Source organism: Kogia breviceps, chromosome 9, assembly GCF_026419965.1.
Source record: "Kogia breviceps isolate mKogBre1 chromosome 9, mKogBre1 haplotype 1, whole genome shotgun sequence".
Taxonomy (NCBI): Eukaryota; Metazoa; Chordata; class Mammalia; order Artiodactyla; family Physeteridae; genus Kogia; species Kogia breviceps.
This window is the reverse complement of record NC_081318.1, coordinates 32,179,368-32,200,084: the sequence shown is the minus strand read 5'-3', so window position 1 is coordinate 32,200,084 and position 20,717 is coordinate 32,179,368. Positions and strand designations below refer to the sequence as shown.

The following is a 20,717-nucleotide window of genomic DNA, read 5'->3' as shown; positions in this document are numbered from 1 at the left end:
AAGATGTCTACACTTGTCTTTCATCAGGAATATCCTGGAGGGTGGTGATTATTACACTTTTCACATTCTGGGAAGCTGCAAAAAAAAAATTCCTGATCCCAGTGAAGAGTGGGCTCCGTTAAACCCACCTGTCCTTAGATGGGTCCCCACTGGAGAAATGCATGCCAGTGTACGAAGGCTGATTTCTTGGTCTTTAAATCTATCATGATAGGCTGATGAAGACCAGTTTGGGAAGCTGAATTGAGAAGTTTGTTTCAAATGCATTTCTGAGTGGCTGAGCCAGAAGTATTATCCAAGGACTCTTCTGTGGATCAGACTCCAAATGTCTTCAGTTTCTAAATCCCTGACTTCACCTGTGCACCCTGTACAGGAGGTATTAGAACTGTGTGGGACGGAGTCAACAGCTACCTCAGCCTGTTAGGCTCCATAGTGGGTTTCCACACACAGTGCTTCAAGTTCTGACTCAAATTAGACAATGACCTTGAACTCTGTGAGGTGTTGCATAATCTTAGCAACAATAAATGTCAGTCCTGGGAAGAACAGTGAGCACAAATAACCTTCCTCTAAGTGCTGGCAATGGGCACCGTCTTGCCACAAACTCCCTCCTGTTTACACATACTACAAATGAGCACTACTGTGGATAGTGACAAAGGCCTCGATGACAGCTGACCTTTGTCCACTGCTTACAATTCCCAGGCACTACACCAACTACCTTTAAAAAGAAAGGCTAATGAACAAGCTTCTAATAATCAGATGCTCAAACAAATAAGACAATGTCCTTATCCAATATCCTCAAAGCAAAACAAAACAAAGCAACCTGTATTTTAACCGATTTTATTTTTCGAGCTGTAGAGTTTGGAGACATATTGTAAATTATAGGACAAAACCCAACATACAGGTACTTACTCTGGTTTTTACACTTCGGTCAGTTCCAGCTTCCAACAGGAGTTTAATACATTCTTTATTTCCATTTTTACAGGCCAGGTATAGAGGTGTCTGTCCTCCATCAGCAGCATGATTAATATTAGCATCATATGCAATTAATAATTCTACACACCTAAATGCAAGATTATGATTAATTACATACAGACTGGGTTTGATTTCTGAAGTACCACATGACCAAGATATTAAATAGAGAAAATAATGCTAGAGCAATGCTGCACCTTTATTTACATGAATTATTAAATATATGTAACAATTATTCCTGGTCTTATTACATAGATACTGTTTTTAACAAGGCTGGAAGATGTATTTTAACTACTCCCATGAAAATTTAAAATAGCAGCTTTGATCAAGTGTGAATACGTGGTTTATGACAGTTCTCTGCAACCAAATTGTGAAAGTAGAGTCCTTGGAATAAGTTTAACTGTGCTTGACATATATATTATTTGTGGTTCAAAATAGTTTGAACCTTGAAAAAAGTCAGGCTGCTGAGTCATTGTGAGATTTCCACTTGAGAAAATAATTATAAATAGCACAGACAGCAGGGCACCACTTGCCTCCACTATAAAAGGCAGTAGGGAGACAGAAAAGGGCCATCTTGGGGAGAAAAGACAGCAGAGCTGTCCTGTCTCCTGAAGTGGGGCTAGTTTATAAGGAAAAAGACACAGCTAAGCAGAAACACATTGCCCTGAGAATCAAGAAGGAAAGCAATGAGGTAAATTCAAGACTTCATGACACTTAGGAACTAACTTCAGTTTACAAAATTAGATGAGAATAAACTTAAAAGAGAGTGATAAATCATCAAATTAAGAAGGAACTCACATCTCTGTTTCTTTGCATAGATGAATGTTTTTTCTTGGCTTCCCTTGGCAACATTTGGTTTGTTTATGCATATTTTTAAAATAAGTTACATACTGATGTGTATCTAATACACATTTAAATTAATCAAGCCCGTGCATTTCCCCAGGGTTCTCCCTTTTTGCAGAGCCATCCATGCCTCTGTTCCCATGACTGTTATACCATCCAAGCAAGTGGCCCTACAGATTGCCTGCTGGCAGTAAAAGTATAGCCCAGAAGAATCTCTCTTGGAGGACTTAGGATACATGCAAGAAGTAGCAGCAAAATCAGTAGCTCTGATCCTCAACAATAAACTCAGGTTGATGAGACATGTTAGACACACAGAAAAAAAAAAAATACTGTACTTTATGGATGCATTCTGAACTTTAAAAAATTTACCTTTATGACTAGTAACGTAAAATGTAAAACCCGTATTTCAAGAATTCTGAGATTTGTTAAAGGAAACATTTCTATTGGGATGGTAAAATAAAAAAGTTGAACACAGCTTTCATTTTCCACAGTCCGCCATTTCATCACAGGCAAAGAAAGCAATTTAGCTATATTCTATTTTATTATTAAAATATGACTTGATTTTAGAAAGTTATATCTACAGTCAACTGACTTACCAAGCTACTGAAGAAATCACTGCTAAACTTACGTATATTTTACTTGATAGGCTCTTTTTGGTTTTGTGCTCTAATTTCTTTCAGTATGTAAGTTCTGCTTCAATTTTTTTTTAAATGATAAAGTGAATAACTGGGATTTAATACTGAATAAACTGCCAGTAGGAAGTTAAGAGTATTACAATTAATATAATTCTATGTTTTACTTTTAATGCCATCACACATAAAAAAGGTTTTTGGGTTGTGGTGGTGGAAAATAGTGAACAGCAAAGTGTTTAACAATCCGTTATATAACCACATACACAGTCGGCCGTCCATATCTGCAGGTTTCACATCTGCAGATTCAACCAACCCCAGATGGAAAATACTTAGAAAAAAATCCTAGGAAGTTCCAAAAAGCAAAACTTGAATTTACCACATGCTCGCAGCTATTTACATAGCATTTACATTGTATTAGGTATTATAAGTAACCTAAAGATGGTTAAAAGTACACGGGAGGACGTGCGTGGGTTATATGCAAATACGGCAACATTTTATATAACGGACTTAGAGCATCCTCAATTTTGGTATCTGTAGGAGGTCCTGGAACCATTCTGCCATAGACAGGAGGGATGACTTTATGCTGATATGCTAAAAATAATCCTCTTTTTCGGAAGCAAGTTCATTCACATGAGGTTTGGAAACAGCATATTCCTCTTCTTCATTTCCCTCAAATACAACCATCTATTATTAAGAAGAGCAAACTTAGGAAACTTTCACAAGCCTCTTAGATAGCCTCATTCACCAGAGGGCAGAGAGCAGAAGAAGCAAGAAGAACTACAGTCCTGCAGCCTGTGGAACAAAAATGACATTCACAGAAAGATAGACAAAATGAAAAGGCAGAGGGCTATGTACCAGATGAAGGAACAAGATAAAACCCCAGAAAAACAACTAAATGAAGTGGGGATAGGCAACCTTACAGAAAAAGAATTCAGAATGATCGCAAAGATGACCTAGGACCTCAGAAAAAGGATAGAGGCAAAGATCGAGAAAATGCAAGTAATGTTTAACAAAGATCTACAAGAATTAAAGAACATACAAACAGAGATGAGCGATACAATAACTGAATGAAAACTACACTAGAAGGAATCAACAGCAGAATAACTGAGGCAGAAGAACGGATAAGTGACCTGAAAGACAGAATGGTGGAATTCATTGCTACGGAACAGAATAAAGAAAAAAGAATGAAAAGAAATGAAGACAGCCTACAAGACCTCTGGGACAACATTAAACGCAACAACATTCACATTATAAGGGTCCCAGAAAGAGAAGAGAGAGAGAAAGAACCAGAGAAAATATTTGAAGAGACTACAGTTAAAAACTTCCCTAACATGGGAAAGGAAATAGCCACCCAAGTCCAGGAAGCGCAGAGAGTCCCATACAGGATAAACCCAAGGAGAAACATGCCAAGACATATAGTAATCAAATTGGCAAAAATTAAAGACAAATTATTGAAAACAGCAAAGGAAAAATGACAAATAACATACAAGGGAACTCCCATAAGGTTAACAGCTGATTTCTCAGCAGAAACCCTACAAGCCAGAATGGAGTGGCATGATATAATTTAAATGATGAAAGGGAAGAACCTATAACCAAGATTACTCTACCCGGCAAGGAGCTCATTCAGAGTTGATGGAGAAATCAAAACCTTTACAGACAAGCAAAAGCTAAGAGAAGTCAGCACCACCAAACCAGCTCTACAACAAATGCTAAAGGAACTTCTCTAAGCAAGAAACACAAGAGAAGAAAAAGACCTACAAGAACAAACCTGAAACAATTAAGAAAATGGTCAAAGGAACATACATATTGATAATTACCTTAAACATGAATGGATTAAATGCTCCAACCAAAAGACACAGGCTTGCTGAATGGAAACAAAAACAAGACCCATATATAGGCAATATACAAGAGACCCACTTCAGACCTAGGGACACAGACAGACTGAAAGTGAGGGGATGGAAAAAGATATTCCATGCAAATGGAAATCAAAAGAAAGCTGGAGTAGCTATACTCATATCAGATAAAATAGACTGTAAAATAAAGAATGTTACAAGAGACAAGGAAGGACACTACACAACGATCAAGGGATCAATCCAAGAAGAAGATATAACAATTATAAGTACAAATGCACCCAACATAGCAACACCTCAATACATAAGGCAACTGCTAACAGCTATAAAAGAGGAAATCGACAGTAACACAATAATAGTGGGGGACTTTAACACCTCACTTACACCAATGGACAGATCATCCAAAATGAAAATAAATAATGAAACACAAGCTTTAAATGACACAATAGACCAGATAGATTTAATTGATATTTACAGGACATTCCATCCAAAAACAGCAGATTACACTTTCTTCTCAAGTGCGCATGGAACATTCTCCAGGATACATCACATCCTGGGTCACAAATCAAGCCTCAGTAAACTTAAGAAAATTGAAATAATATCAAGCATCTTTTCTGACCAGAACGCTATGAGATTAAAATGAATGTTTTTTACATTAGAAAATGTAAAAAACACAAACACATGGGGGGGTAAACAATACGTTACTAAATAACCAAGAGATCACTGAAGAAATCAAAGAGGAAATCAAAAAATACCTAGGACAAATGACAACGAAAACACGATGATCCAAAACCCATGGATGTAGCAAAAGCAGTTCTAAGACGGAAGTTTATAGCTATACAAGCCTACTTCAATAAACAAGAAAAATCACAAACAAACAATCTAACCTTACACCTGAAGGAATGAGAGAAAGAAGAACAAACAAAACCCAGAGTTAGCAGAAAGAAAGAAATCATAAAGATGAGAGCAGAAATAAATGAAATAGAAACAAAGAAAACAATAGCAAAGATCAATAAAACTAAAAGCTGGTTCTTTGAGAAGATAAACAAAATTGATAAACCGTTAGCCAGACTCATCAAGGAAAAGAGGAAGAGGACTCAAACCAATAAAATCAGAAATGAGCAAGGAGAAGTTACAACAGACACTGCAGAAATATAAAGCATCTGAAGAGATACTACAAGCAACTCTATGCCAATAAAATTGACATCCTGGAAGAAATGGACAAAATTTTAGAAAGGTATAACCTTCCAAGACTGAATCAGGAAGAAATAGAAAATACGAACAGACCAATCACAATAATGAAATTGAAACTGTGATTAAAAATCTTCCAACAAACAAAAGTCCAGGACAAGATGGCTTCACAGGTGAATTCTATTAAATATTTAGAGAAGAGCTAACACCCATCCTTCTCAAACTCTTCCAAAAAATTGCAGAGGAAGGAATACTCCCAAACTCATTCTATGAGGCCAGCATCACCCTGATACCAAAACCAGACAAAGATACTACAAAAAAAGAAAATTACAGACCAATATCACTGATGAATACAGATGCAAAAATCCTCAATAAAATACTAGCAAACAGAATCCAACAACACATTAATAGGATTACACACCATGATCAAGTGGGATTATCCCAGGGATGCAAGGATTCTTCAATATATGCAAATCAATCAATGTGATACACCATATTAACAAACTGAAGAACAAAAATCATATGATCATGTCAATAGATGCAGAAAAAGCTTTTGAGAAAATTCAACACCCATTTATGAAACAAAGTATCAAGAAAGTGGGCATACAGGGAACCTATATAATAAAGGCCATATATGACAAAATCACAGCAAACATCATTCTCAATGGTGAAAAACTGAAAGCATTTCCTCTAAGATCAGGAACAAGACAAGGGTGTCCACTCTCACCACTATTATTCAACATACTTTTGGAAGTCCTAGCCACGGCAATCAGAGAAGAAAAAGAAATAAAAGGAATACAAATTGGTAAAGAAGAAGTAAAACTGTCACTGTTTGCAGATGACACGATACTATACAGAGAATCCTAAAAATGCCACAGAAAACTACTAGAGCTAATCAATGAATTTGGTAAAGTTGCAGGATACAAAATTAATGCACAGAAATCTCTTGCATTCCTATACACTAATGATGAAAAATCTGAAAGAGAAATTAAGCAAACACTTCCATTTACCACTGCAACAAAAAGAATAAAATATCTAGGAACAAACTTACCTAGGAAGACAAAAGACCTGTATGCAGAAAACTATAAGACACTGATGAAAGAAATTAAAGATGATACCAACAGATGGAGAGATATACCATGTTCTTGGATTGGAAGAATCAATATTGTGAAAATGACTCTACTACCGAAAGCAATCTACAGATTCAGCACAAACCCTATCAAACTACCAGTGGCATTTTTCACAGAAGTAGAACAAAAAATTTCACAATTTGTTTGGAAACACAAAAGACCCCGAATTGCCAAAGCAGTCTTGAGGGAAAAAAACAGAGCTGGAGGAATCAGACTCCCTGACTTCAGACTATACTGCAAAGCTACAGTAATCAAGACAATATGGTACTGGAACAAAAACAGGAACATGGATCAATGGAACAAGATAGAAAGCCCAGAGATAAACCCAAGCACCTATGGTCAACTAATCTATGACAAAGGAGGCAAAGGTATACAATGGAGAAAAGACAGTCTCTTCAATAAATGGTGCTGGGAAAACCAGACAGCTACAGGTAAAAGAATGAAATTAGAACACTCCCTAACACCATACACAAAAATAAACTCAAAATGGAATTGAGACCTAAATGTAAGTTTGGACGCTATAAAACCCTTAGAGGAAAACATAGGAAGAACAATCTTTGACGTAAATCACAGCAAGATCTTTTTTGATCCACCTCCTAGAGTAATGGAAATAAAAACAAAAATAAACAAATGGGACCTAATGAAACTTAAAAGCTTTTGCATAGCAAAGGAAACCATAAAGAAGACGAAAAGACAACCCTCAGAATGGGAGAAAACAGTTGCAAATGAATCAACAGACAAAGGATTAATCTCCATAATATATAAACAGCTCATGCAGCTCAATAACAAAAGAACAAACAACCCAATCGAAAAATGGGCAAAGACCTAAATAGACATTTCTCCAAAGAAGACATACAGATGGCCAAGAAGCACATGAAAAGCTGCTCAACGTCACTGATTATTAGAGAACTGCAAATCAAAACTGCAGTGAGGTATCACCTCACACCAGTTAGAATGGGCATCATCAGAAAATCTACAAAGAACAAATGCTGGAGAGGGTGTGGAGAAAAGGGAACCCTCTTGCACTGTTGGTGGAAATGTAAATTGATACAGCCACTATGAAGAACAGTATGGCGGTTCTTTGAAAAACTAAAAACAGAATTACCATATGATCCAGCAATCCCACTACTGGGCACATACCCAGAGAAAACCATAATTCAAAAAGACACATGCACCCCAATGTTCATTGCAGCACTATTTACAATAACCAGGTCATGGAAGCAACCTAAATGCCCATCGACAGACAAATGGATAAAGAAGATGTGGTACCTATATACAATGGAATATTACTCAGCCATAAAAAGGAAAGAAATTGAGTCATTTGTTGAGATGTGGATACAACTAGAGACTGTCATACAGAGTGAAGTAAGTCAGTAAGAGAAAAACAAATATCGTATATTAACGCATGTATGTGGAACCTAGAAAAATGGTACAGATGAGCCAGTTTGCAGGGCACAAGTTGAGACACAGATGTAGAGAACAAACGTATGGACACGAAGCAGGGAAAGCGGCGGAGGGATGGGGGGGGTGGTGTGATGAATTGGGAGATTGGGATTGACATGTATACACTGATGTGTATAAAACTGATGACTAATAAGAACCTGCTGTATAAAAACCAAACAACAACAACAACAAAAAAAAAGAAGAGCAAATTTAGGATCCTACTTTGCATTTAAATCCTCAAATATGTTTAGCTGAATTTATTTGCCAACGGATCTTAAGCACTAGTTTACACTTTCAGCCAGAACTAAAATATGTGTGCAAATTATAAAGAGGCTCTTTTCATAGGGAAACAAAAAAGAATTAAGAGCATCACTTACTTGAAATGTCCCTGAGCAGCTGCAGCACACAAGGGTGTGAAGCCATTTTTATCAGCAGCATTGACTTGGGCTTCTGCATTCAGCAGCAATCTCACACAGTCTATGGATTTTAATAGAAAGCCATTTTAATTCCCCACTTAGAGTCATGATGAACCAAATTCTATACGAGCTGTAGACAAACACTAACCCCAAGGGACCTCTCTCATGCACAGCTCATCTGACAATTTTTTCAGGGCCGCTGTGAGACTCCACAGACTATTATAAAGGGAAAGCAGCCCCTTTCCCCCAGGATTGTAATACCCCAGAGTCACCAACTAAGACATGATTTCTTTCTCTTTTTTTGGCGGGGCGGGGGGAGAGGAGTTGCTGATGAGTGAAAGGACTGTCATATGTCAGAAAATGTTTTACCAGATTTTCCCATCAGCCAATCCCCAAAAATAATCTTACTGGATGGAGAACAAAATCCATTCACCAAATTGATATACCATTCTTCATATTTGAATAGTTAAATTCTTACTTTATGATGTTTAATTTAATCTTTAAAATGCTTTCATGTTGTGGTCATCTTATACTTAACTCCCTGAATGAAGATCAAGGCGAACCCACACAAAGTCATCAGACTCAGGCAAAAATATCACCTAGACCTCACATTCCACATGTTATTAACCAGACTGAATTTCTTTATATTAGAGAAAATTCCCACAGTACTTTTGAAGAAGTACTCCAAAATACTTTTAAAATAATGAGCTATCATCTTGTAGTTCACTAGAATCTTGCATGTAGTCCACTAGAACACAGAGAAGCTCTGAAAACTTCCAAGGAAGCCACATTATGTGAATTATCCGAGGATCACATGGCTTACGTATGCAATACTATTTGACTTTGCGTTTGCCATCGAATCATCTCTTTATCTATACTACGGTATGTTTTAGTATATTTGACTATAAGATTTGCTTTTTCAGGAACAAGATTAATTCCCTGACTTCATCGATATGTCGATTATAATTGTACAACCTCTCCGTTCTCTTAAAAAATCCAAATAACTGTGAATTGTTCCAACTACAGAACAATTTCAGACCCAAGACCTTTCCTAACTACTAAAACTTTCCCTCACTGTGGCATGTGCTAAAGCCCTAAAGCTTTGCTTTCACAGACACCAGCTATTTCTAACAGACAAATTAGAGCTATTTTGTCCTGGCCAAAGCGATAACAGATGGGGGGGCCTTTATTTGAAAATGTGCTTTACAGTTACTAGACCCCAAATTTCTACAAACCGAATACATTTCATTGTGCATAAAACAGAGATAAGTTTTTGCTAGCTGCAGTAAAAGTTTAGATTATTACGGAACTGTCCAATTTGGATTTTTAAAATGCTTATAAAATCTTTAAATCATGTAAAAAAGTTATTTATTCTACCTGAAAGAGAAAATTTGAAACCTAAATTCACCTTCTGTGCATAACAGTGGTTACAGGTGCTTTTGATTCTGCATCCTTTTGCAAGAGGGTGATACAGTGAGGTAAGATGGCACCATCTTACCTGTATGTCCATTCTTAGCAGCAGAATACAAGGCAGAATGGCCATCTTCACAGGAGTAATTTATGTCCAGTCCTTCTTCATTAAGCAGCATTGATAATAAAGTGACATTTCCCTGGGCAGCAGCTTGCTGAAGAAGGGTGGGCCTGCCAGCCAGGGGGGCAGGACCACCACTCATTAGCAAAGGGGTTAGGGAGGGTGACCAGCCTGTGGGTTAAAGTGACCCTAGTTAGAGAGTAGGAGGAAGGTCAAGAGACAGATATTACCCACTCCTTTATGAATTACACACACAGAGACACATGAACATGTACCCCTAGAGGATTATGTGGTTTTTAACATTATCAATCTGTTAATAGTTACTTTAGCATAAATCTGTACTGTTATTTCAATCGTATATCTGCTGCTAGTTAAATTAACATACATGGTGACAAATTATTTTTAGTTGTCAGTCTTGCACAGGTAAGTGTTAAAGTGGTGATTGGTTTTAGGAAACTAAGAAGGCTGTCTCGATTTGAAAGTTCAAACTCCTCCTCAGGGTTTCAAAACAATTTGAACTTTAAAATTATGTACAGATTTCCTCAATTTTGGGTATCAACTGATAGGTATCTTTAGGTATAAGACAGAGATAATTCTAAAAAATAGAAATTTTCCTTTTTCTACAATGTTTCCAAGGTACTCAATATAAATTTTACATAAACCACTGAGATGGACCAAATACTGTCAAGGAATCTATTTACATTCCTTGAATTACCTTATTTGGGAAGAAAAATAATGGGCAGCCAACTTCTACTCAGTGTCAAGAGCTAATAGAAGCACAACATATACAGACTATACCAGCACAAATATTCAATACACAATTTTGAAGACTATGTCATCTGGACATCTTCACATTTTGTACCAAAAACTTTTAATCAGCCAACAAAACAGAACACTCTACCATATAGATTTAACAAAAGTCATTAAGAGTTATCAGAGAGACTTCTCATCAGTATTTAGCAGCTTTAGAAGAGAATCTGTTAAGTGTGTGAAGTCGGCTGCATATAGCATGGAAAATTTTCTGAATTCTTCCTTGATCAAAAGGCTGTAAAAACAGTAAAGTAAAAATGTTTATTTAACATGATATATAGGTATTTAGTGTATTTTAGGCTTAAATACAATTAACTTTCAAAATAAGTCATTTTTATTTCTTCCTTATGGAACCCCAAAAACCTGAAAGTTGGTGTGTATATGGGGCATATGTGCACATATTCACTCCGGGGGTACACTTTCTACCTCTGTCTGGTAACATTCTCTGTAGTAAGATACAATAGTGGAGCTTTTATACTCCCTGCACCTTGGTAACAGGAAAATATTCTAAGTACATGGGTGTTATATTAATATGTAATAAACTCTTATAATTGAATCTTGAATTACTGGCCTTAAATTATTTCACTAAGTATTTAAAAAAGTGCATATCGAAGTATTTCTCAGTATTTTAAAGATTCTTTGGGGAAAAAAAACAAAGCAGTTTCTACAAATGAAACTGCTTATTAAAAACTGGATTTTATATCTTCAGAATCAACTATTTGGGTCTCTGAGTAATTTATTGCTTTTACCCTATTAGACTGCAATAACATAAAATTCATTGCTCACAGAAATATTTACCTAAACTTTACAATATTTTCCCATTGATATTCATTAGCTCTTCTTACAAAAGTAAGATTTTTTACTTCATACTTACAAGAAGGCTCCTCTCTGATACATTTTACCTTTTGTATTTTCTTAAAAACAAACAAAAAAACAAGCCCACAAAAATTAAATCAGTACTTATTAGAAACAGATGATAAACAGAGAAATTATAAACACCAAGGTATGAAACCTTGACTGCAAAGCAAACACAAAAGCAATTTGAACGCATTGGTACTGTGGTCCTCTGTGGAATAGGAGGCACTGTGGCTCATGTTCAGTCAGTCTGTCTATCTGTCTCTCTCCCTTTCTTCCCTCCCGACCTTGACCCCAGTCCTCTTTGTCGGTCTGTCCCTGTCTCTCTCAATCCCTCTACCTCACCCCAGGGGTCTCAGTTCTTGATACCCTTTTAAGAATATCAACTGGTATATATTAAATGGTTTCCTATTCTTTTGGGTTTTGTTTTCATTTTTCTTTTTTTAATACAATTCTGGGCTTTGGGGGACTATTAAAATATAAATATATTTTAACTTTTTTAATGGAAATATTCCATTATGGAAATAATTTCCTGAGAAACTCCATTTCTAATGTTAAGCTATCTTAAGACAAAATATTTTATTCAAAAATTTTCTCAATCTCTAGACCACTCAAGAGTCTTACAGTTCTGTTATACAAAACTCCAGAATATATATCAATTTTATTTTCTTATTTTAAACACACTTAATAATCGTTTAAAAGTGAAAAATGCTTTATAAATACCAAATATTCTTAAAGGTTAACTACATTTTTATCTCCACTATCATTTTCAATTTTCTCCAGCACAGGCAAGCTTAAGTTATGATAATAAATCCTGCTATAAAGATGGGAAAAGTAAAACTTCACCATGAGACTTTACTGTTCATTTGAAATTCCCGACAATTATAAAAGTGATAATATTTAGTTGACTGGTTAAGTAATGGTTAAGTAATGAGACAACATACCTGCAGTCATACAGCTACTTTAATGATTTTTAGAAAAAGGTCATTCAGCTTTGAAGTATCATGTGCAAACATTAGTAAAAGTGAGCATCTGGCAGAACGTGCAATGATGAAGGGAACAGACAGAACATGCAATGGCGGAGGAGTGGAGAACAGCTTCTGGCATCAGCTTCAGAATGTGGAGAAGGTTAATCTCATTCATAGCTCAGATCAATCTTGTTTTCTGACTTAGCCTTTAAGCCAATTAAACATGGAGGATAATTTTTAAAATATATGTTTACCTAAGGAAAAAAATCTGAACCAAATTAAATAAAATGTATCAAATAATAATTTTTTTTAAAAACAGAAAAAACATTTGCAAGGGTATGGAAACTCAGTTGCCTGGGGTGATTTCTGGTTTAGGCTTCTGTTCACCTAACAATTAAAATGTGTTCATTTGACAAGGTCAGCAGCAGCCAGAAATTCTAATTTGTTTATAATTTTAAAGGTTATTTAAAATTTTAACATTTGGCTATAAAACTGCTAATCGAGTTAACAGTAATTTACAACACAATTCGTTAAAGTGGCATCTTTCGTCACGGCAATTCTCCTCAGTGCTTTAATTTAATCCTAATTGTTTACCATACATATAAGCTGACATAGAAACAGATTTTTAGAGTTTGAAAGATCATGGGATCTAGATTTCCAAAGAGGGAGAGGTAGTGAACTGCAGTTGAAAAATTCAACAGGCAGGTTTAATACAACTTTTTGGTTTGGAACTATTATTACTTTTTTGGTTCAGTGCTTTCATGTTTAGATGGAAAAACTAATAGCTCAGAGAGAATTTGCTCTTTAGGGTAATACATAGCAAGGAGCAGAAATGGACTAACGCTGCCTTTTTATACTCAGTCCAGTGCTCTTTCCATCACCGACACCGGAAAACACATCAACCGGGTATTTGATAGACATGCTCTGTCCCCATGTCCTGCTCTTACCAATCACAATGACATTAGTGGCTATTTACAAGATGAATACCCTTCACTGAGCCTATGCTTTGGCGAGGCACATGCTCACCCAGGCACAGGTAGGTTGAGAAGGAGGACGGAGGGCGCTTCCTAGTTGCAGCGGGCACAGCAGCAAAAATAGGGGCATCTAAATGGAAAACAGGTGAAATTCTGTATCTCATTTGGAAAGTTTAGGTTGACCTATATCCATGGTTGAGTTATACACCCCAACTATGTAACTGCAATAACATTTCTATCCCCCCAATAGAATGGAGGTTTAGTAAATTCTTGCTGATGACTAACAACTTCCACTGCCTCCATTTTCTCCTAATAAACTATATCCTATAATCAAACGACAAAGAAGCTTGTTACCGCACCAAATGCAATCCTGCAGTTCTAAGAATATTTTGGCCAAACTGCAAAATCAGACAACTGAAGATGAGGAACCAGTTTCACGGATCTTCAGTGACTGCTACTTCTTTGGTTCCACTATTTATCCTCTTTTGTTCTCTAGACAAGCAAAGGCGTTTTTTCAGAGGAGTTATGGTTCCTTTATCCAAAATCCCACTGTATCCTAGGTAGGGCATTTTAGTGAATAAATAATGGACTAGGAATTCTCTGACTTTAAAGGCTAACTTAGAATCCTGCTGTCGGGCTTCCCTGGTGGCGCAGTGGTTGGGAGTCTGCCTGCCGATGCAGGGGACACAGGTTCGTGCCCCGGTCTGGGAAGATACCACATGCCGCAGAGCAGCTAGGTCTGTGAGCCATGGCCGCTGAGCCTGAGCGTCTGGAGCCTGTGCTCCGCAACGGGGGAGGCCACAACAGTGAGAAGCCTGCGTACCGCAAAAAAAAAAAAAAAAAAAATCCTGCTGTCAAAAGTTCTTCAGTCCCAGATCCTGATTTTAAAGCTTTTCCACGGAAAACAAAGGGCAATTGGAGCTGAACCCTGGAGCACGTAATGACCAAGGCAACTACTGGCAAAGCACTGGGGTAAAAAGCAAAGATGCCTTTGTATTTTTTTAAAAACTGGCAAAATTCATATATCCCAGGAAGTGTTTTCTGCTTTATAGTCTATGCATTTATGTCAACAGCACTGCCACGTCCCCAAACATTTTTGGAACTTGTGTTTTGCAACTACCTTAAGTCCTTACAGAACATCCTCTGATGCTCCTGAATGGTAGCAAAAATTCCTCCTTTGAGGGTGGATTTAACTTGTGGGAAACAGCTAACATCATTTTAGGCCATGAGAAAGGCCATCCAGCTCAGTAATACCATTTCAGATTAAAAATATATATGGAATGCTCAATGCCTGGAAAGACATCCCAAAGCAATACCGGAGTCAATTCTAAAGCAAATTTTCAAAATGCTTTCAGCAACAATAAATTGAAGCAATAATATCACCTCTTTTTGTTCATCACTCATGCTGCTCTAAACTCAATACCATGGCTCTTTGCATGTTATGATATTAAATCCTCCTAATAGCCACCCTCCCCAATATGAGCAGCATAGGCTCCATGTTAAGGATGAGAAAAGTTGCTCAGTTCAAGAAAAATCCCCCAAAATACACAGCTGTAAATGGCAGAGCCTAGATTCCAAGGCAGATCTGACATCAAAGTCCATGCTGTTTCCAATTCCCAATTTTGCCCCTTAAAATATGAATCTAGCCTCTCAAAGAGCTTAATTTCAAGGAGACAGCTTATAATTGGATGAATAAGTCCCATTATACTACTCTCATTACCTGATAATTAGCAAGTACAGTACTACCTGTTTCTCTTATTCCCGTGCTTCTCCCTAAATTTTAAATATAACACAGCTCAAATCTTCCTTTAATTCTTTTTTTTTTTTTTTTTTTTTTTGTGGTACACGGGCCTCTCACTGTTGTGGCCTCTCCCATTGCGGAGCACAGGCTCCGGACGCGCAGGCTCAGTGGCCACGGCTCACGGGCCCAGCCGCTCCGCGGCACGTGGGATCTTCCCGGACCGGGGCACGAACCCGTATCCCCTGCATCGGCAGGCGGATTCTCAACCACTGCGCCACCAGGGAAGCCCCTTCCTTTAATTCTTAAAGTTCTCTCTCATTAGAACCAACAGTCTCTACTAAACACTAAGATCCTGGGGTAGAAGAGACCCTGCAAAGTTTCAACAGAACTATGACACCGTAACATTATTTTAGAGCCACATTTACTCAGTGAAAGATGAATGCCAATACAAAGCAATGCTTCCTCTGGCACTATATAACGAAAGGGGAAAATCCAGTTCTTTATCGATTCTTTGTTCAAGAGTCCCAGATTCGGTGACTTCATAAACCACATCTGCAATGGAAACCTTCTCTAATATAGCCCACATGCTATGTTATCCATCTGTGTTCAAGTGTTAGAAGATGACAGCTCTAAATAACTTCTGAAATAAACTAAACTTAGAACAGAGATGTACAAATATACACACTAATTTTGAGGTTAAAAAAAAGTAAACACCAAAGTGATATTAAAACTTAGGATATACCAATTACAGAACACCTCTAATCAATTTGATAATCTAAGGTTGACTGTAGTGTTAATAACTACTTGAAAGCATTCTTTCAAATGTCATCTCAGAAGGGACAGAACTGAACACATACTGTCTGGCAATGGCTCACTAATAGTGAAGTCTTCTTAGATATTTAATAAGAAGGACGAGCCCTTCCTCCCATGGAAATGCTTCAGTCTCTCTAAATTAATGGTCTCCATGTGCTCCAAACCACTACTTTCAGGTTATTTTTAAAAGACAACACTTAGCATAATAAAACCACAATTCATATAGCAAGATGAATCACCATACCCCGGAGCCTTGAGAGAAAAACACCAAAAAAAGAGAGGAAAGAAATAGGAGGAAAAAAAAAAAAAAAAAGTATCAAATTAAAAAAAAAAAGTTTCAAGGCAATGTGAAGGAAACAAAGGCAAGTGAGAGGACAGGCCACATTCTTAAAGAAGGGTATAACATTCCAATCCCTTTACCTGATGCTGTTACCAGGAGGCTGTCTGAGGCACCTGCTCTACAGGATGAGGCACTAACAGGGTTTATGGAAGAGCAAAAGGCAATGGTGGTGGGAATGACAAGGGAACTTTCTGAACATGCAGGTTGGTTCAGTCCAGGGGTTTCAGCAGGCCAGGCACCCACCTGAGACGTGGCCAGGGCTGAAACAGCACAGCCTGCAGGTGCCACAGTTAAATCTATGGATGGTTTTGGTGGCAGCTGAGGGGAGGAAGACTTAAGGAGATTCTCCTCACTTATTACCCTGTTCCCTTGGGGCAAACTGGAAGGAGGCGAAGCCACAGTTTTGTTATCAACTTTGGCCCCTGCACTGGAGGCCCTGCTGCTATCCATGACAACCTTGAGCTGCGGGTGTGGTGGAGAAGGAGTGTGGGAGAGCCCTGGCTTTTTGGGAGGGATGGGAGGAGGGTTTCCTCTGTCAACTCGTGCGGCACCAGGAGTCTTTAAACTGGTCCGACCGACCGGGGGGTAGGTGCCAACGTCCCCCGTGGGGGCCACTCCAGGTCTTGGGGGCGCTCCCGCTGGAGGGCTCGTAAATCTTGATAGTGCTTGGGTCACAGTATTCCGAGCTAGCTGTTTGGCCACTAGGTTGTCACGACTTGTAGGAGATACATCTCTGGATGGAGGACTTTGCGTGGTGTTTCCGTTTTGGTCTGGGTCATTAGCATTGGCCTGAAATCGAAACCGAGCCGCTTGGATTCGCGGGTTCAGGCCTGGATGCAGAGGCGCGTTGGCACATGGTGAATGTAAACTGTGAGGAGGTGGGGCGGGCATGTGCCCAGAGGCCGGGGCGGCGGTGCTGGGAAGTGGGGCTGCGCTACTGGTTAAATCTGGTGCTGAGCCGCTGCTGGGTCCATTTTCCTCAACTCTGTTTGCACTTGGAGGTGGGACAGTGGGCAGAGAGGAGCCAGTCAAGTCACTGTGGGAAGCCTGCCTGTCGATACCTGGCCTGACCAGGTCAGCACTGGCACACGCATTCCCCTTCGCGTTGGCAGAAACTAGGGGGCTCCCCATGGCAGGCTTTACAGGCATGGTCATAGGTGACTTCTTCATGGGGTCTGTGCTCTCTATCACTAGGTCTGTCTGGCATGCAACAGATCTTGTCATCGGTCCCTCTGTTCCCACAGATGTAGAAACCAAACGTCTATCTTTTGTCTTCCGGGGGAGAGAGAGGCTGGGTTTGCTGTCATTTCCCCTTTTCAGTTGCTCAATCATCTTCTTCATCTTGTCTATCTCCTCCTTGAGGTCAGTGGTGTGTGCTTCTTCTCGGTGCAGCTTGGCACGAAGCTGTTCCCGCTCTGTGTCAAACTCTGAGAGCTGTTTTTCCATCTGAGCTTCCATTTCTGTGCTTCTTCGTTTCTCAGTAGCGAGTTCCTCTTCTAACGCACTCGTCTTTTTCTTCTCCTCTTCCAGTTTGGCCATCACCTCTTCTAGCTTCTGGGCCTCCTCGAGGACTTTGCCCGAGAGCTGCTTGCACTCCTTGACCAGCATCAGGACCACGTGCTTGTTCTTGCCTCGCTCCTCCTCCAGGCGGGCGGCCAGCTTCCTGTGCTCTTGCTCCAGGGCTTGGAGCTGAAGCTTTTCCATCTCCAGCTGAAAGAAATGCACAGGACAGCCCTGATTAATAGGCAGAGGATTCTTTCAGCCAAAGAAGTGGAGAGATTTTTATTAATTTTGTAACAATTACATGGTTTGGGTTAGAGTGCCACATTTCTGAAATATGTTGTGAGATGACAGATAATATTTTAGAGACTCATTAAAATGAGAAAATAGATGTAAACGGTTTTACAAAAAACATCTAAATTACAGCAACAGAAAAAAATTTTTAATGTATTACAGTTAACTGTAGAAAAGGAGAACAGTTACCTGATGCTTCAAATCACAACACAGAGCTCAGCAAGGTCTGCTTTATAAAGAACAGAACTGTTAGGGAACTGATTTTTTTTTTTTTTTTGCCTTAAAATTACTGATCTTTGAGGCACTGTATAATAAAAAGTGCTGAAAACAGAGGACTTCAGTTAATTTCTAAACTCCTATACTTGCTAATCATATTACTTAGTTTTTTGTAAACTTCTTTGAGCTTACGATGGGTTGCTGTTAAAATCATGTAAAATCATATATGAAAGTTCTTTGAACTAATATATAAGAAATATCTTATTAGAAATACAATCACTATCAGTGAACCCCAAGTCTGACCTCATCTCCTTCAATCCCACTTTGCCCATTTGGCTCCCATGACACTGGTCTCCCCGGAGTTTCTTGAACATCATCCTGCCTCAGTGTCTCTGATCTTGCTGCTCTCTCTGCCGAGAAATTCCACCACAACCCATCACACAGGGCGCCTGCACTGAGGAGTCTGTGCACTGCACAAGGGTGACCGGCTGCAGGGATGAGAGGGACCGAAATCCAGCTCTGCCTTCTCACCACGCGTCTGCCCAGGCCTGGGGTTGTATCTGCCTGGAAAGAAGGGTACGTTTTCCTTTAGGAAAAGCTTCTGTCTGCTCACTGAGGCACAGGTCCCTAGGATTTAGGCTTTCCAAAGCAACATTTGCTTAACTGATCAACATAAAGAAGAAGCTTTTAAAAACTTTTAAACCTCCAGGTGGGGTTTTCTAATATGCAAAAAAACATCCAAAAGCGGGGCTCTTTTACTTCCTTCAGGACTCTGCTCAACTGTCCCCTTCACAGCGAGGCTGCTCTCACCATCCTGTGGAGGACAACAGTCCTTCCCACCCCTGTACTTATCACTCTTTGGTTAGCACCTGCCTACCTCGACTAGAACAGGACTCCACGAGGGCAGGGACTGTGTCTTCTTTGCTGCTGTGTCCCCAAGACCTAGAACAGTCTCTGGCACACAGTGGTGCTTAATAAATTACTGATTGAATGAATGAAATTAACAGTTCACAAAGACATCAAACTTCCAAAGGTTGATGGACTTTTGGGATACGAAGGCCTTACAGATGCACTATTCTAACATGTTCACCCAGGTTTCTCACTTCTCTCCAGGAAACATCTGCCATGAGGTGCTTGTGAGGGATACATCCCAAGCTGGGCTGTAGTAGTCCCACACGCCTTACCTTCTCAACTAGAGAAACTTTCCCTTGGTGGCCCATAAAGGGCCTTACAGTTTAAGGTTAAAGTAGATCTACCTGATTAAAGACATGGAAAGGACTCCCCCAACCCCCAGATGTTAAACACAAATATACTCTCAAGAGAGACAGGAATTATTCAAGCCAGTTCCAAGCCATCAGTAACAGACGAAGGAGATGCTCACATGATCCATCAATTGAGAATGTGTTCCTGTTCCTCACCATGAAATCCATTACCCCATTCCCCTCAGTCACACACGAGACCAAAAGCAGAGAACGGTTCACTGCCCAACGAGCAGTCAGAGGTATTATTCATTTACTTTGGGATTCTTCCTGCTTTGAGGAAATCGCCGAATAGCAATGCAATGGGTCCTATAAAGAGGTGATCAGGAATACAGATAATTCCTGATCACCTCTTTATAGGACCCATATATAGTAGGACCCATGGATAGTTGTCTCTATCTTCCTGATAGAGACAACTATCCATACACATACACTCTATTCTACTATATGAAATTTGGGAGTGACTTCATAAGTAGATTATGTAAGATTTGGGAAACAATAGTGCTGTCCTATACTAGACGTATATCTATATTTTATTCATCTGGGTGCCTCACAGAAAATAGGACTTATTAATAGCTAAAGCACTTTTAACTCTTCTAAATGCATCAAGCAATAGGTTGCTATGGAAGGCATACAGAAAATTAGAGCTATAAAGAAAATATTAAATATGTTTTGTATTAACCCCTCCCCTTCCAAGTTCTTACAGCAACATAGGAAAAAGCATATATCAGGTCAATTTTCAGCTTATTTTTAAAATACGATTTTCCTAATTTATCTCTGAAGGTGGAAAAAAAAGTTTTCTTGTAGAATTTAAGGGCTACCTGCACTTTATAAAACAACTAACTAGAGGCCAAGTTGGCGATTTCCCTGATGTCATCCAGTTATTCTGTGTCAGGATCCCGGCACTCATTCAGGTCTCCAACTGTCTCAAGTTTTTCCCACCAC

At 38.9% G+C, this 20,717-nt stretch overlaps 1 protein-coding gene across 3 annotated transcripts in view; it reads right to left on the bottom strand.

Annotated features, from left to right (window-relative positions):
* Window positions 1–20,717, bottom strand: part of CTTNBP2 (cortactin binding protein 2) — a 160,731-nt gene that overhangs the window by 65,509 nt on the left and 74,505 nt on the right. For 2 of the 3 annotated variants that reach the window (XR_010842128.1, XM_059074372.2), the window contains exons 4-7: window positions 16,584–18,213; window positions 9,970–10,173; window positions 8,433–8,532; window positions 907–1,057 (exon numbers count right to left, since the gene is read on the bottom strand). Coding sequence is in view for 2 of the 3 variants with exons in the window: in XM_059074372.2 (XP_058930355.1) it covers window positions 907–1,057; window positions 8,433–8,532; window positions 9,970–10,173; window positions 16,584–18,213 (2,085 nt within the window). In the remaining variant the exon portion in view is untranslated. Of the gene's footprint in view, window positions 1–906; window positions 1,058–8,432; window positions 8,533–9,969; window positions 10,174–16,583; window positions 18,214–20,717 lie in introns of those variants that run through there. The other variant, XM_059074376.2, reaches the window with a different exon arrangement.